Source organism: Oncorhynchus nerka, linkage group LG15, assembly GCF_034236695.1.
Source record: "Oncorhynchus nerka isolate Pitt River linkage group LG15, Oner_Uvic_2.0, whole genome shotgun sequence".
In the NCBI taxonomy this organism is placed as follows: Eukaryota; Metazoa; Chordata; class Actinopteri; order Salmoniformes; family Salmonidae; genus Oncorhynchus; species Oncorhynchus nerka.
In genome coordinates this window covers 91,283,428-91,296,841 of record NC_088410.1, presented here as the reverse complement: position 1 = coordinate 91,296,841, position 13,414 = coordinate 91,283,428, and the positions used below count along the sequence as shown (strand labels likewise).

The window sequence follows — 13,414 nt, the reverse complement described above, 5'->3', positions numbered from 1 at the left end:
ACTTCACCACTAACGATTCCAGGCATCACCTCAGTCTCCATCTCTGGTCGTTTACACTCCATCTCGCTCTCCTTCCCCTGCTCTCTCTCTTGTTTACCGTCTGTACCGGGATCGTGTGGGTCACCGGGACCTTTGCCGTTGTACTCTGGGTAAGTTGCATTGACCGGCAGGTCCCGACCGTCCGTGCTGGCGTTGAGTTTGTTGGCTTTCTGTTGGTCCTCTTCGTCTTTCTCCTCTTCTTCCTCAGTCCTTTGTACCTCCTGGCTTGCAGTGTCTTCCTCTGCGTGGCCGTTGCAGGTCACCTCCATCCTGCTCTCCTCCTCCTCCTGCTTCTCCATCCTGCTCTCCTCCTCCTCCTGCTTCTCTTCCGGTTTATCTGGACCTGGGTCAATGCAACAAATCAGTCAGTCAGTCACACGAATAGCAATCGATACACTGCAGTGATCGTCAAACGGAAGAAAACGGCCTGAAACAGGGAAGGGACTACGTCAACTTATGCAAGAACTGGCAGAACTGTTTTGCTGTAGCGTGTCCTAATGTACACGCTCCAGGTCACCAACTCTGGTCCCATGATATATGGTTAAAATAAACATATGCCTTTCAGTTCCTTTAAAAAGGGAAACGTTCTGATCTAGATTAAAGGTGAAGCACAGTCCCCGGGTGGGTTTACCTGCTGTGAAATCATTAGCCGTGTCCTGTAGCGTGTCAGACGAGGGCGGGGGGGTGTCTGCAGTGGTCTCTTCCTCCCCCTCCTCCTCTTCCTCTACTCCTTCCGGCGCTCCCTCCATCTCCTGAATCCTCTTCTCTAACATCTCTGCCTGCTTCTTCTGTTTCTTCTTCATCTTCTTCTTCTTGTTCTTAGACATCTTCACCGTCTGAGGGGCGAGGAGAGAGACGACGGAGAGAAGGACGATGAGAGGAGAGAGACGAGAAGGACGACGAGAGGAGAAGGACGATGAGAGGAGAGAGACGAGAGGAGAGGGGCAAGGATGAGAGGAGAGAGACGACGAGAGGAGAGAGACGACGAGAGGAGAGAGACGACGAGAGGAGAGAGACGACGAGAGGAGAGAGGATGACGAGAGAGAGAGAGACGAGAGGGGAAGGATGAGGGGCAGGATGAGAGAGAGGAGAAGGACGAGGAGAGGAGAAGGACGACGAGGAGAAGGACGAGAGACGAGAGGGGCAAGGATGAGAGGAGAGAGACGACGAGAGGAGAAGGACGACGAGAGGAGAAGGACGACGAGAGGAGAAGGACGACGAGAGGAGAAGGACGACGAGAGGAGAAGGACGATGAGAGGAGAGAGACGAGAGGAGAAGGACGACGAGAGGAGAAGGACGATGAGAGGAGAGAGACGAGAGGAGAAGGACGACGAGAGGAGAAGGACGATGAGAGGAGAGAGACGAGAGGGGCAAGGATGAGAGGAGAGAGACGACGAGAGGAGAAGGACGCAGAGGATGAAGGACGGGAGAGGAGGAGAAGAGGAGAAGGACGAGGAGAGGAGAGAGACGAGAGGAGAGGGACGACGAGAGGAGAAGGACGAGAGGAGAGAGAGACGAGAGGAGAAGGACACGAGAGGAGAAGGCAAGGAGGAGAGAGACGAGAGGGGCAAGGATGAGAGGAGAGAGACGACGAGAGGAGAAGGACGATGAGAGGAGAGAGGAGAGAAGAGGACGAGGAGAAGGATGACGAGAGGAGAAGGATGACGAGAGGAGAGAGACGAGAGGGGCAAGGATGAGAGGAGAGAGACGACGATGAGAAGAGGGGGGGATGAGAGGGGATGGAAGAGGGGAGAGGAGAAGAGGGATAAGGAGAGGGGAGACGGATAAGGGGAGGAGAGGGATGAGATGAGAAGAGGGGTAAGGAGAGGGATGATGGATAATGAGAGAATGGATAATGAGAGAATGGATAAGGAGAAGAGGGATGAGAGGAGAAGAGGGACGAGGAGAGGGATGATGGAAGAGAATGACGAGAATGGATAATGAGAGAATGGAGTTAAGGAGAGGGGTGAGAGAAAAGGGGGGAGATGAGGGGATGGATAAGGGGGAGAGGATATGGATAATGAGAGAATGGATAAGGGGGAGAGGGATGAGATGAGGGGGTAAGGAGAGGATATGGATAATGAGAGAATGGATAATGAGAGAATGGATAAGGGAGAGAGGGATGAGATGAGGAGGGGTAAGGAGAGGGAGATTAAAATAAAAAAAGAAGGTGTAAGGTTTGGACTACTGTACCATTTGTAAAACCATTGCCCAGTGTGAACAGAACCACCCACTCCAACACATTATCTGGTAGATACAGCTGGTAGCAGCCACCACACACACAAAATAACATGCTTTCAGAAATAACACACAGACTGATAGACTCACTGGTTTGGGTGCTGGAGCTGTGCTCACTGTGAAGAGAGAGAACATTCTAGTCAGTGTTAAATCCTCAGCAAAATAACAACTAAACCAGCAACAAAGGTGACATGTCAAATCTGCCTCAGTAATTAGCATGCTGTTTCAGTCGTAGTGTGTGCATGTACTTTGTGTGTGTGTGTGTGTGTGTGTGTGCACATGTGCTCTGATTCACACACAGCTGTTCTGATACCCTCTCCAGTGTCGTGGACCAGCGGGACTCTCACATCATCTCCGCCTGAGACGGTTATTTCTGCACCAAAACCCAGTGACTCACTGAACACCTATTTTTTTTATAGCCTGTCTGTTTTGCTGGCCTGTTCTCTACGTGTCTTCTCAGGCCTGTTCTCTCGTGTCTTCTATCTGTCTGTTGAATAATGGCCTGTTCTCTCGTGTCTTCTAAAATCTGTTGAATAATGGCCTGTTCTTCTCGTGACATGTCTTCTGTCTGTTGAATAATGGCCTGTTCTCTCGTGTCTTCTACTGTCTGTTGAATAATGGCCTGTTCTCTCGTGTCTTCTACTGTCTGTTGAATAATGGCCTGTTCTCTCGTGTCTTCTACTGTCTGTTGAATAATGGCCTGTTCTCTCGTGTCTTCTACTGTCTGTTGAATAATGGCCTGTTCTCTCGTGTCTTCTCATCTGTCTGTTGGATAATGGCCTGTTCTCTCGTGTCTTCTCCTGTCTGTTGAATAATGGCCTGTTCTCTCGTGTCTTCTCCTGTCTGTTGAATAATGGCCTGTTCTCTCGTGTCTTCTTGTCTGTTGAATAATGGCCTGTTCTCTCGTGTCTGTCTGTTGAATAATGGCCTGTTCTCTCGTGTCTTCTACTGTCTGTTGAATAATGGCCTGTTCTCTCGTGTCTTCTACTGTCTGTCCTTTCTCTCTGTCTTCTACTGTCTGTTGAATAATGGCCTGTTCTCTCGTGTCTTCTACTGTCTGTTGAATAATGGCCTGTTCTCTCGTGTTGAATAATGGCTTCTACTGTCTGTTGAATAATGGCCTGTTCTCTCGTGTCTTCTACTGTCTGTTGAATAATGGCCTGTTCTCTGTCTTCTACTGTCTGTTGAATAATGGCCTGTTCTCTCGTGTCTTCTACTGTCTGTTGAATAATGGCCTGTTCTCTCGTGTCTTCTACTGTCTGTTGAATAATGGCCTGTTCTCTCGTGTCTTCTCACTGTCTGTTGAATAATGGCCTGTTCTCTCGTTCTCTCGTGTTGAAATAATGGCCTTCTACTGTCTGTTGTTGAATAATGGCCTGTTCTCTCGTCTCTCTGTTCTCTCGTGTGTCTGTTGAATAATGGCCTGTTCTCTCGTGTCTTCTACTGTCTGTTGAATAATGGCCTGTTCTCTCGTGTCTTCTACTGTCTGTTGAATAATGGCCTGTTCTTCTACTGTCTGTTGAATCTTTCTACTGTCTGTTGAATAATGGCCTGTTCTCTCGTGCTACTGTCTGTTGAATAATGGCCTGTTCTCTCGTGTCTTCTACTGTCTGTTGAATAATGGCCTGTGTCTCTCGTGTCTGTTGAATAATACTGTCTGTTGTCTGTTGAATAATGGCCTGTTCTCTCGTCTGTTGAATAATGGCCTGTTCTACTCTTCTCCTCTGTCTGTTGAATAATGGCCTGTTCTCTCGTGTCTTCTATAATGGCCTGTTCTCTGTCTTCTCCTCTGTCTGTTGAATAATGGCCTGTTCTCTCGTGCTGTGGCCTCTCGTGTCTTCTCACTGTCTGTTGAATAATGGCCTGTTCTCTCGTGTCTTCTAACCTGTCTGTTGAATAATGGCCTGTTCTCTCACCCTGTTTCTCGTGTCTTCTCCCTGAAATGGCCTGTTCTCTGTTGAATAATGGCCTGTTCTCTTTGAATAACACTGCACTCGTGTTCACCAGCAGTGTGTGTGTGTGTGTACCTGCGGAACCGGAGGGGGGTGGAGCTCCAGTCCTCTGCCATTCTGTTGCCTCGGCAGCCATCTTCTTGATGTAGGGCTCGTTGACCGTCAACAGGATGTTCTCTGGCTTGATGTCTGTATGGATGATCTTACACTTGGAGTGAAGGTAGTCCAGGCCCTGGAGAACCTACAGGAGGGCAGAGGATCGGTAAGACCACGGCTGTATCGGAGGGTTTCAACATTGAGGAAACATTCCCCAAATTCCAGTTGGAGGACTCCTGGAACCATGGAAACGTTTGGTAAAATTTCTGGAATTTTAAACCTGCTTTCAATAACAATTACTAACAGTTTCAGCGTTAACATTCTGTAGAGTCAAATGTTTGTTTTTGCAATCAAGACCTGGAACGCACCCAAAGTTGTGTGAGAAATAAGTTGTGTTGTTTTTACCTGTCGTATGATGCTCTTGACGCAGGGCAGAGGAAGGCCCTGGTAGTTAGACTTGATGATCCACTTCAGCAGGTGATGACCCAGAACCTCAAACACCATACAGACATCTGACAGGAGAGGTCAAGGACCTGTACAGGACAGCATGGGAGAGGTGGGAAGCCTAACTCAAAACACACACCCCCTTGTCATTCACCCTTATGCATTTGGCTTAACTTACACCTACGCAATATAACATGTGAACACCTAAAAGGTTCTGCAAAGAACCAAGATGGAAGTGGGCACACCAACCCAGAACTCATTACCAACTCTTCCAAGAAGCTAGGCATGCTGGGACGGAGTCTGGGCGTGTTGCCTGGACACCCAGCTGTGATCAGGATGTAACGGTCTCTAGCTAGGGGGGATAGAGAAAGTGTCAGTACAATTGTGCTTCTGTGTGTGTCCTCTAGCTGGAATGTGTTGTGTTGCCAAACGTCAGCAAGGCAGAGACACATCTGTAAACCACCAATAGTTAGTGGCAGGACTTGGGCAATGAATCTTTTAAGGCTCATAATATTGACCAATAGCAGGAATATTGGAATATGCCGGTTCTCTCTTGTTGTCAGTTTTCATACTATGTTGAACAGCAGTGTTGTCGTGGACGTTTAACTGAGGATACGAGTTCCGTTCATGCCAGAGATCTTGAAGTCATCCAGTAACTGAACTACCCTCTCCCTGCTGGGGTCCTTCTGGTCCGTGTTCCTGACCTGGAACACACATTAATACTAATCATATTGAGCAGAAGTGAGTGAGTGAGTGAGTGAGTGAGTGAGTGAGTGAGAGAGTGAGTGAGTGAGTGAGTGAGTGAGTGAGTGAGTGAGTGAGTGAGAGAGTGAGAGAGTGAGAGAGAGAGTGTATATGTGTTCCTCACTGATCTCAGCAGCTTGATCTCATCCAGGGCTGTCTCAGTGTAATGCTCTGCACTCTTCACCACCTTCATGGCCACAAAACACTTCCCTCTAGAAATAACAGGACAACATATGTTACACACTGAAACACCAATAAGCCTCTACCACTTTAACAGGCCTTGACTCAGCACCATTTACACAGACAGAACTTACTGTATGTCCCAGGACAACCACACAGTGGAACAGACAGAACTTACTGTCCAACAACGACGAGACGGCCTACAGGGAGGAGGTGAGGGCCCTCGGAGTGTGGTGTCAGGAAAATAACCTCACACTCAACGTCAACAAAACTAAGGAGATGATTGTGGACTTCAGAAACAGCAGAGGAACACCCCTATCCACATCGATGGATCAGTAGTGGAGAGGGTAGCAAGTTTTAAGTTCCTCGGCATACACATCACAGACAAACTGAATTGGTCCACTCACACTGACAGCTGAAGAAGGCGCAGCAGCTCTTCAACCTCAGGAGGCTGAAGAAATTCGGCTTGTCACCAAAAGCACTCACAAACTCAGATGCCATCCTGGCGGGCTATCACCGTCAACTCTTCCGCCCCTTAACCGTAAAAACTCTCCAGAGGGTAGTGAGGTCTGCACAACGCATCACCGGGGGCAAACTACCTGCCCTCCAGGACACCTACACCACCCGATGTTACAGGAAGGCCATAAAGATCATCAAGGACATCAACCACCCAAACCACTGCCTGTTCACCCCGCTATCATCCAGAAGGCGAGGTCAGTAAGGTGCATCAAAGCTGGGACAGAGAGACTGAAAAACAGCTTCTATCTCAAGGCCATCAGACTGTTAAACAGCAATCACTAACATTGAGTGGCTGCTGCCAACACACTGTCATTGACACTGACCCAACTCCAGCCACTTTAAAAATGGGAATTGATGGGAAATGATGTAAATATATCACTAGCCACTTTAAACAATGCTACCTTATATAATGTATATACTGTACTCTAGATCATCGACTGCATTCTTATGTCACTAGCCACTTTAACTATGCCACTTTGTTTACTTTGTCTACATACTCATCTCATATGTATATACAGAACTACTACTCTGTACCATCACTCCATATATCCTTATGTACATATTCCTTATCCCCTTACACTGTGTATAAGACAGTAGTTTTGGAATTGTTAGTTAGATTACTTGTTGGTTATCACTGCATTGTCGGAACTAGAAGCACAAGCATTTCGCTGTATGTGTATGTGACAAATAAAATTTGATTTGATTTGATTTGTCTGTCCCAGGCCAACCACACAGTGGAACAGACAGAACTTACTGTATGTCCCAGGACAACCACACAGTGGAACAGACATAACTTACTGTATGTCCCAGGCCAACCACACAGTGGAACAGACAGAACTTACTGTATGTCCCAGGGCAACCACACAGTGGAACAGACAGAACTTACTGTATGTCCCAGGCCAACCACACAGTGGAACAGACAGAACTTACTGTCTGTCCCAGGCCAACCACACAGTGGAACAGACAGAACTTACTGTATGTCCCAGGCCAACCACACAGTGGAACAGACAGAACTTACTGTATGTCCCAGGCCAACCACACAGTGGAACAGACAGAACTTACTGTATGTCCCAGGCCAACCACACAGTGGAACAGACAGAACTTACTGTATGTCCCAGGCCAACCACACAGTGGAACAGACAGAACTTACTGTATGTCCCAGGCCAACCACACAGTGGAACAGACAGAACTTACTGTATGTCCCAGGGCAACCACACAGTGGAACAGACAGAACTTACTGTATGTTCCAGGACAACCACACAGTGGAACAGACAGAACTTACTGTCTGTCCCAGGCCAACCACACAGAACTTACTGTATGTCCCAGGCCAACCACACAGTGGAACAGACAGAACTTACTGTCTGTCCCAGGGCAACCACACAGTGGAACAGACAGAACTTACTGTATGTCCCAGGGCAACCACACAGTGGAACAGACAGAACTTACTGTCTGTCCCAGGCCAACCACACAGTGGAACAGACAGAACTTACTGTATGTCCCAGGCCAACCACACAGAACGTACTGTATGTCCCAGGGCAACCACACAGTGGAACAGACAGAACTTACTGTATGTCCCAGGCCAACCACAGTGGAACAGACAGAACTTACTGTATGTCCCAGGGCAACCTCACAGAACTTACTGTATGTCCCAGGGCAACCACACAGTGGAACAGACAGAACTTACTGTATGTCCCAGGACAACCACACAGTGGAACAGACAGAACTTACTGTATGTCCCAGGCCAACCACACAGTGGAACAGACAGAACTTACTGTATGTCCCAGGCCAACCACACAGTGGAACAGACAGAACTTACTGTATGTCCCAGGGCAACCACACAGTGGAACAGACAGAACTTACTGTATGTCCCAGGCCAACCACACAGTGGAACAGACAGAACTTACTGTATGTCCCAGGCCAACCACACAGTGGAACAGACAGAACTTACTGTATGTCCCAGGCCAACCACACAGTGGAACAGACAGAACTTCCTGTATGTCCCAGGCCAACCACACAGTGGAACAGACAGAACTTACTGTATGTCCCAGGCCAACCACACAGTGGAACAGACAGAACTTACTGTATGTCCCAGGACAACCACACAGTGGAACAGACAGAACTTACTGTATGTCCCAGGCCAGGTATGTCCCAGGACCCACACAGTGGAACAGACAGAACTTACTGTATGTCCCAGGACAACCACACAGTGGAACAGACAGAACTTACTGTATGTCCCAGGACAACCACACAGTGGAACAGACAGAACTTACTGTATGTCCCAGGGCAACCACACAGTGGAACAGACAGAACTTACTGTATGTCCCAGGCCAACCAACAGAACTTACTGTACCCAGTGGAACAGACAGAACTTACTGTATGTCCCAGGACAACCACACAGTGGAACAGACAGAACTTACTGTCTGTCCCAGGCCAACCACACAGAACTTACTGTATGTCCCAGGCCAACCACACAGTGGAACAGACAGAACTTACTGTCTGTCCCAGGGCAACCACACAGTGGAACAGACAGAACTTACTGTATGTCCCAGGGCAACCACACAGTGGAACAGACAGAACTTACTGTATGTCCCAGGCCAACCACACAGTGGAACAGACAGAACTTACTGTATGTCCCAGGCCAACCACACAGTGGAACAGACAGAACTTACTGTATGTCCCAGGGCAACCTCCAGAACACTGTAGTCCCAGGAACAGAACAGAACTTACTGTATGTCCCAGGCCAACCACAGTGGAACAGACAGAACTTACTGTATGTCCCAGGGCAACCTCACAGAACTTACTGTATGTCCCAGGGCAACCACACAGTGGAACACAGAACTTACTGTATGTCCCAGGACAACCACACAGTGGAACAGACAGAACTTACTGTATGTCCCAGGCCAACCACACAGTGGAACAGACAGAACTTACTGTATGTCCCAGGCCAACCACACAGTGGAACAGACAGAACTTACTGTATGTCCCAGGCCAACCACACAGTGGAACAGACAGAACTTACTGTATGTCCCAGGCCAACCACACAGTGGAACAGACAGAACTTACTGTATGTCCCAGGCCAACCACACAGTGGAACAGACAGAACTTACTGTATGTCCCAGGCCAACCACACAGTGGAACAGACAGAACTTACTGTATGTCCCAGGCCAACCACACAGTGGAACAGACAGAACTTACTGTATGTCCCAGGCCAACCACACAGTGGAACAGACAGAACTTACTGTATGTCCCAGGACAACCTCACAGTGGAACAGACAGAACTTACTGTATGTCCCAGGCCAACCACACAGAACTTACTGTATGTCCCAGGACAACCACACAGTGGAACAGACAGAACTTACTGTATGTCCCAGGACAACCACACAGTGGAACAGACAGAACTTACTGTATGTCCCAGGACAACCACACAGTGGAACAGACAGAACTTACTGTATGTCCCAGGGCAACCACACAGTGGAACAGACAGAACTTACTGTATGTCCCAGGCCAACCACACAGAACTTACTGTATGTCCCAGGACAACCACACAGTGGAACAGACAGAACTTACTGTATGTCCCAGGACAACCACACAGTGGAACAGACAGAACTTACTGTATGTCCCAGGCCAACCACACAGTGGAACAGACAGAACTTACTGTATGTCCCAGGACAACCACACAGTGGAACAGACAGAACTTACTGTATGTCCCAGGGCAACCACACAGTGGAACAGACAGAACTTACTGTCTGTCCCAGGCCAACCACACAGTGGAACAGACAGAACTTACTGTATGTCCCAGGACAACCACACAGTGGAACAGACAGAACTTACTGTATGTCCCAGGCCAACCACACAGTGGAGAAATGTCCCCAGCCCAGCTTCCTGATCACATGGTATCTTCCATTGAACAGGTCTCCTATCTTCACATGGTGGTAACCTCCTGCAATAGTAACACATAATAGTTGGATGTGTGTGTGTGTGTGTGTGTTGTACCTCTACAGTAGTCAGTGTGTGTATCATACCTCTACAGTAGTCATTGTGTGTATCATACCTCTACAGTAGTCAGTGTTTATCATACCTCTACAGTAGTCATTGTGTGTATCATACCTCTACAGTAGTCAGTGTGTGTATCATACCTCTACAGTAGTCAGTGTGTGTATCATACCTCTACAGTAGTCAGTATGTGTGTGTGTGTGTATCATACCTCTACAGTAGTCATTGTGTGTATCATACCTCTACAGTAGTCATTGTGTGTATCATACCTCTACAGTAGTCATTGTGTGTATCATACCTCTACAGTAGTCAGTGTGTGTATCATACCTCTACAGTAGTCAGTGTGTGTATCATACCTCTACAGTAGTCAGTGTGTGTATCATACCTCTACATTAGTCAGTATGTGTGTGTGTCTGTGTGTATCATACCTCTACAGTAGTCATTGTGTGTATCATACCTCTACAGTAGTCAGTATGTGTGTGTGTGTGTATCATACCTCTACAGTAGTCAGTATGTGTGTGTGTGTGTATCATACCTCTACAGTAGTCATTGTGTGTATCATACCTCTACAGTAGTCAGTGTGTGTTGTACCTCTACAGTAGTCAGTGTGTGTTGTACCTCTACAGTAGTCAGTGTGTGTATCATACCTCTACAGTAGTCAGTGTGTGTATCATACCTCTACAGTAGTCAGTGTGTGTATCATACCTCTACAGTAGTCAGTGTGTGTATCATACCTGTCAGTGTGTGTATCATACCTCTACAGTAGTCAGTATGTGTGTGTGTCTGTGTGTATCATACCTCTACAGTAGTCATTGTGTGTATCATACCTCTACAGTAGTCAGTATGTGTGTGTGTGTGTGTGTGTGTATCATACCTCTACAGTAGTCAGTATGTGTGTGTGTCTGTGTGTATCATACCTCTACAGTAGTCATTGTGTGTATCATACCTCTACAGTAGTCATTGTGTGTATCATACCTCTACAGTAGTCATTGTGTTTATCATACCTCTACAGTAGTCATTGTGTTTATCATACCTCTACAGTAGTCATTGTGTTTATCATACCTCTACAGTAGTCATTGTGTTTATCATACCTCTACAGTAGTCATTGTGTGTATCATACCTCTACAGTAGTCAGTGTGTGTATCATACCTCTACAGTAGTCAGTATGTGTGTGTGTGTATCATACCTCTACAGTAGTCATTGTGTGTATCATACCTCTACAGTAGTCATTGTGTGTATCATACCTCTACAGTAGTCATTGTGTGTATCATACCTCTACAGTAGTCAGTGTGTGTATCATACCTCTACAGTAGTCAGTATGTGTGTGTGTCTGTGTGTATCATACCTCTACAGTAGTCATTGTGTGTATCATACCTCTACAGTAGTCAGTATGTGTGTGTGTGTGTATCATACCTCTACAGTAGTCAGTGTGTGTTGTACCTCTACAGTAGTCAGTGTGTGTTGTACCTCTACAGTAGTCAGTGTGTGTATCATACCTCTACAGTAGTCATTGTGTGTATCATACCTCTACAGTAGTCAGTGTGTGTATCATACCTCTACAGTAGTCAGTATGTGTGTGTGTCTGTGTGTATCATACCTCTACAGTAGTCATTGTGTGTATCATACCTCTACAGTAGTCAGTGTGTGTGTGTGTGTATCATACCTCTACAGTAGTCAGTATGTGTGTATCATACCTCTACAGTAGTCAGTGTGTCTGTGTGTATCATACCTCTACAGTAGTCCGTGTATGTGTGTACCTCTTCAGTAATCAGTATGTCTGTGTGTATCATACCTCTACAGTAGTCAGTATGTGTGTGTGTCTGTGTGTATCATACCTCTACAGTAGTCATTGTGTGTATCATACCTCTACAGTAGTCAGTATGTGTGTGTGTGTGTCATACCTCTACAGTAGTCAGTATGTCTGTGTGTATCATACCTCTACAGTAGTCAGTGTGTCTGTGTGTATCATACCTCTACAGTAGTCAGTGTGTGTGTGGTACCTCTTCAGTAATCAGTATGTCTGTGTGTATCATACCTCTACAGTAGTCAGTATGTGTGTGTGTCTGTGTGTATCATACCTCTACAGTAGTCATTGTGTGTATCATACCTCTACAGTAGTCAGTATGTGTGTGTCAGTCGCTCTGGATAAGAGCGTCTGCTAAATGACTTAAATGTAAATGTAATGTAAATGTATATGTGTGTGTGTGTGTGTGTCATACCTCTACAGTAGTCAGTATGTGTGTGTGTTTATCATACCTCTACAGTAGTCATTGTGTGTATCATACCTCTACAGTAGTCATTGTGTGTATCATACCTCTACAGTAGTCATTGTGTGTATCATACCTCTACAGTAGTCATTGTGTGTATCATACCTCTACAGTAGTCAGTATGTGTGTGTGTGTGTATCATACCTCTACAGTAGTCATTGTGTGTATCATACCTCTACAGTAGTCAGTATGTGTGTGTGTATCATACCTCTACAGTAGTCATTGGGGTCTTCCTGCTCCTCATCGTCAGAGCCCAGTATCTCCTCATCCTGGTCTGGGAGAGGAGAGTCATTCTGCTGGGATGCAGGGTCTGGCCTGAAGAGAGAGAGAGAGAGAGAGAGAGAGAAAGGGAGAGAATAGAGAAAGGGAGGGGGAAGGAGGGAGAGAGAAGGGTGAAGGGGGACAGGAGGGAAAGAGAAGGGTGAAGGGGGACAGGAGGGAGAGTGGGGACAGGAGAGATAGAGAAAGAGAGATGGAGAGACAGACGGCGAGAGAGAAAGATTAGACAAAGCTTATCTTTTTCATTAAAATCGCAGAAATTTCTCTAATTTTGGTCACAAATGTATTTACATCCCTATTGGTGAGTATTTCTCCTTTCTCAAAACAATCAATCCACCTTACAGGTGTGGCATATCAAGAAGCCTGGAACAATAAACGGCCACTTCAAAATGTACAGTTTAAAATGTACAGTCTCCAAGATGAGGGAGCCTGCTATTGGCATGTGGTAATACCAGTCAGCAATGCTCATTTCTCTACCATAAGCCACCTCTAACGTTGCTTTAGAGAATTTGGCAGTATGTCCAACCGGCCTCACAACCGCAGACCACGTGTAACCACACCAGCCCAGGACCTCCACATCTGGCTTCTTCACCAGCGGGATGATCTGAAGGGTTGAGAAGTATTTCTGGAATAATGTCCCAGTGGGCATGCCTGGCTACAGGA

At 46.8% G+C, this 13,414-nt stretch overlaps 1 protein-coding gene across 4 annotated transcripts in view; it reads right to left on the bottom strand.

Annotated features, from left to right (window-relative positions):
* Positions 1 to 13,414, bottom strand: part of LOC115116127 (SRSF protein kinase 1-like) — a 67,859-nt gene that overhangs the window by 15,032 nt on the left and 39,413 nt on the right. For 3 of the 4 annotated variants that reach the window (XM_065002029.1, XM_065002028.1, XM_065002030.1), the window contains 9 exons: positions 12,681 to 12,787; positions 10,044 to 10,152; positions 5,638 to 5,725; positions 5,386 to 5,473; positions 4,731 to 4,837; positions 4,305 to 4,470; positions 2,368 to 2,393; positions 671 to 875; positions 98 to 382 (listed from right to left, as the gene is read on the bottom strand). In XM_065002029.1, the coding sequence (XP_064858101.1) occupies positions 98 to 382; positions 671 to 875; positions 2,368 to 2,393; positions 4,305 to 4,470; positions 4,731 to 4,837; positions 5,386 to 5,473; positions 5,638 to 5,725; positions 10,044 to 10,152; positions 12,681 to 12,787 (1,181 nt within the window). Of the gene's footprint in view, positions 1 to 97; positions 383 to 670; positions 876 to 2,367; positions 2,394 to 4,304; positions 4,471 to 4,730; positions 4,838 to 5,385; positions 5,474 to 5,637; positions 5,726 to 7,010; positions 7,034 to 10,043; positions 10,153 to 12,680; positions 12,788 to 13,414 lie in introns of those variants that run through there. The other variant, XM_065002031.1, reaches the window with a different exon arrangement.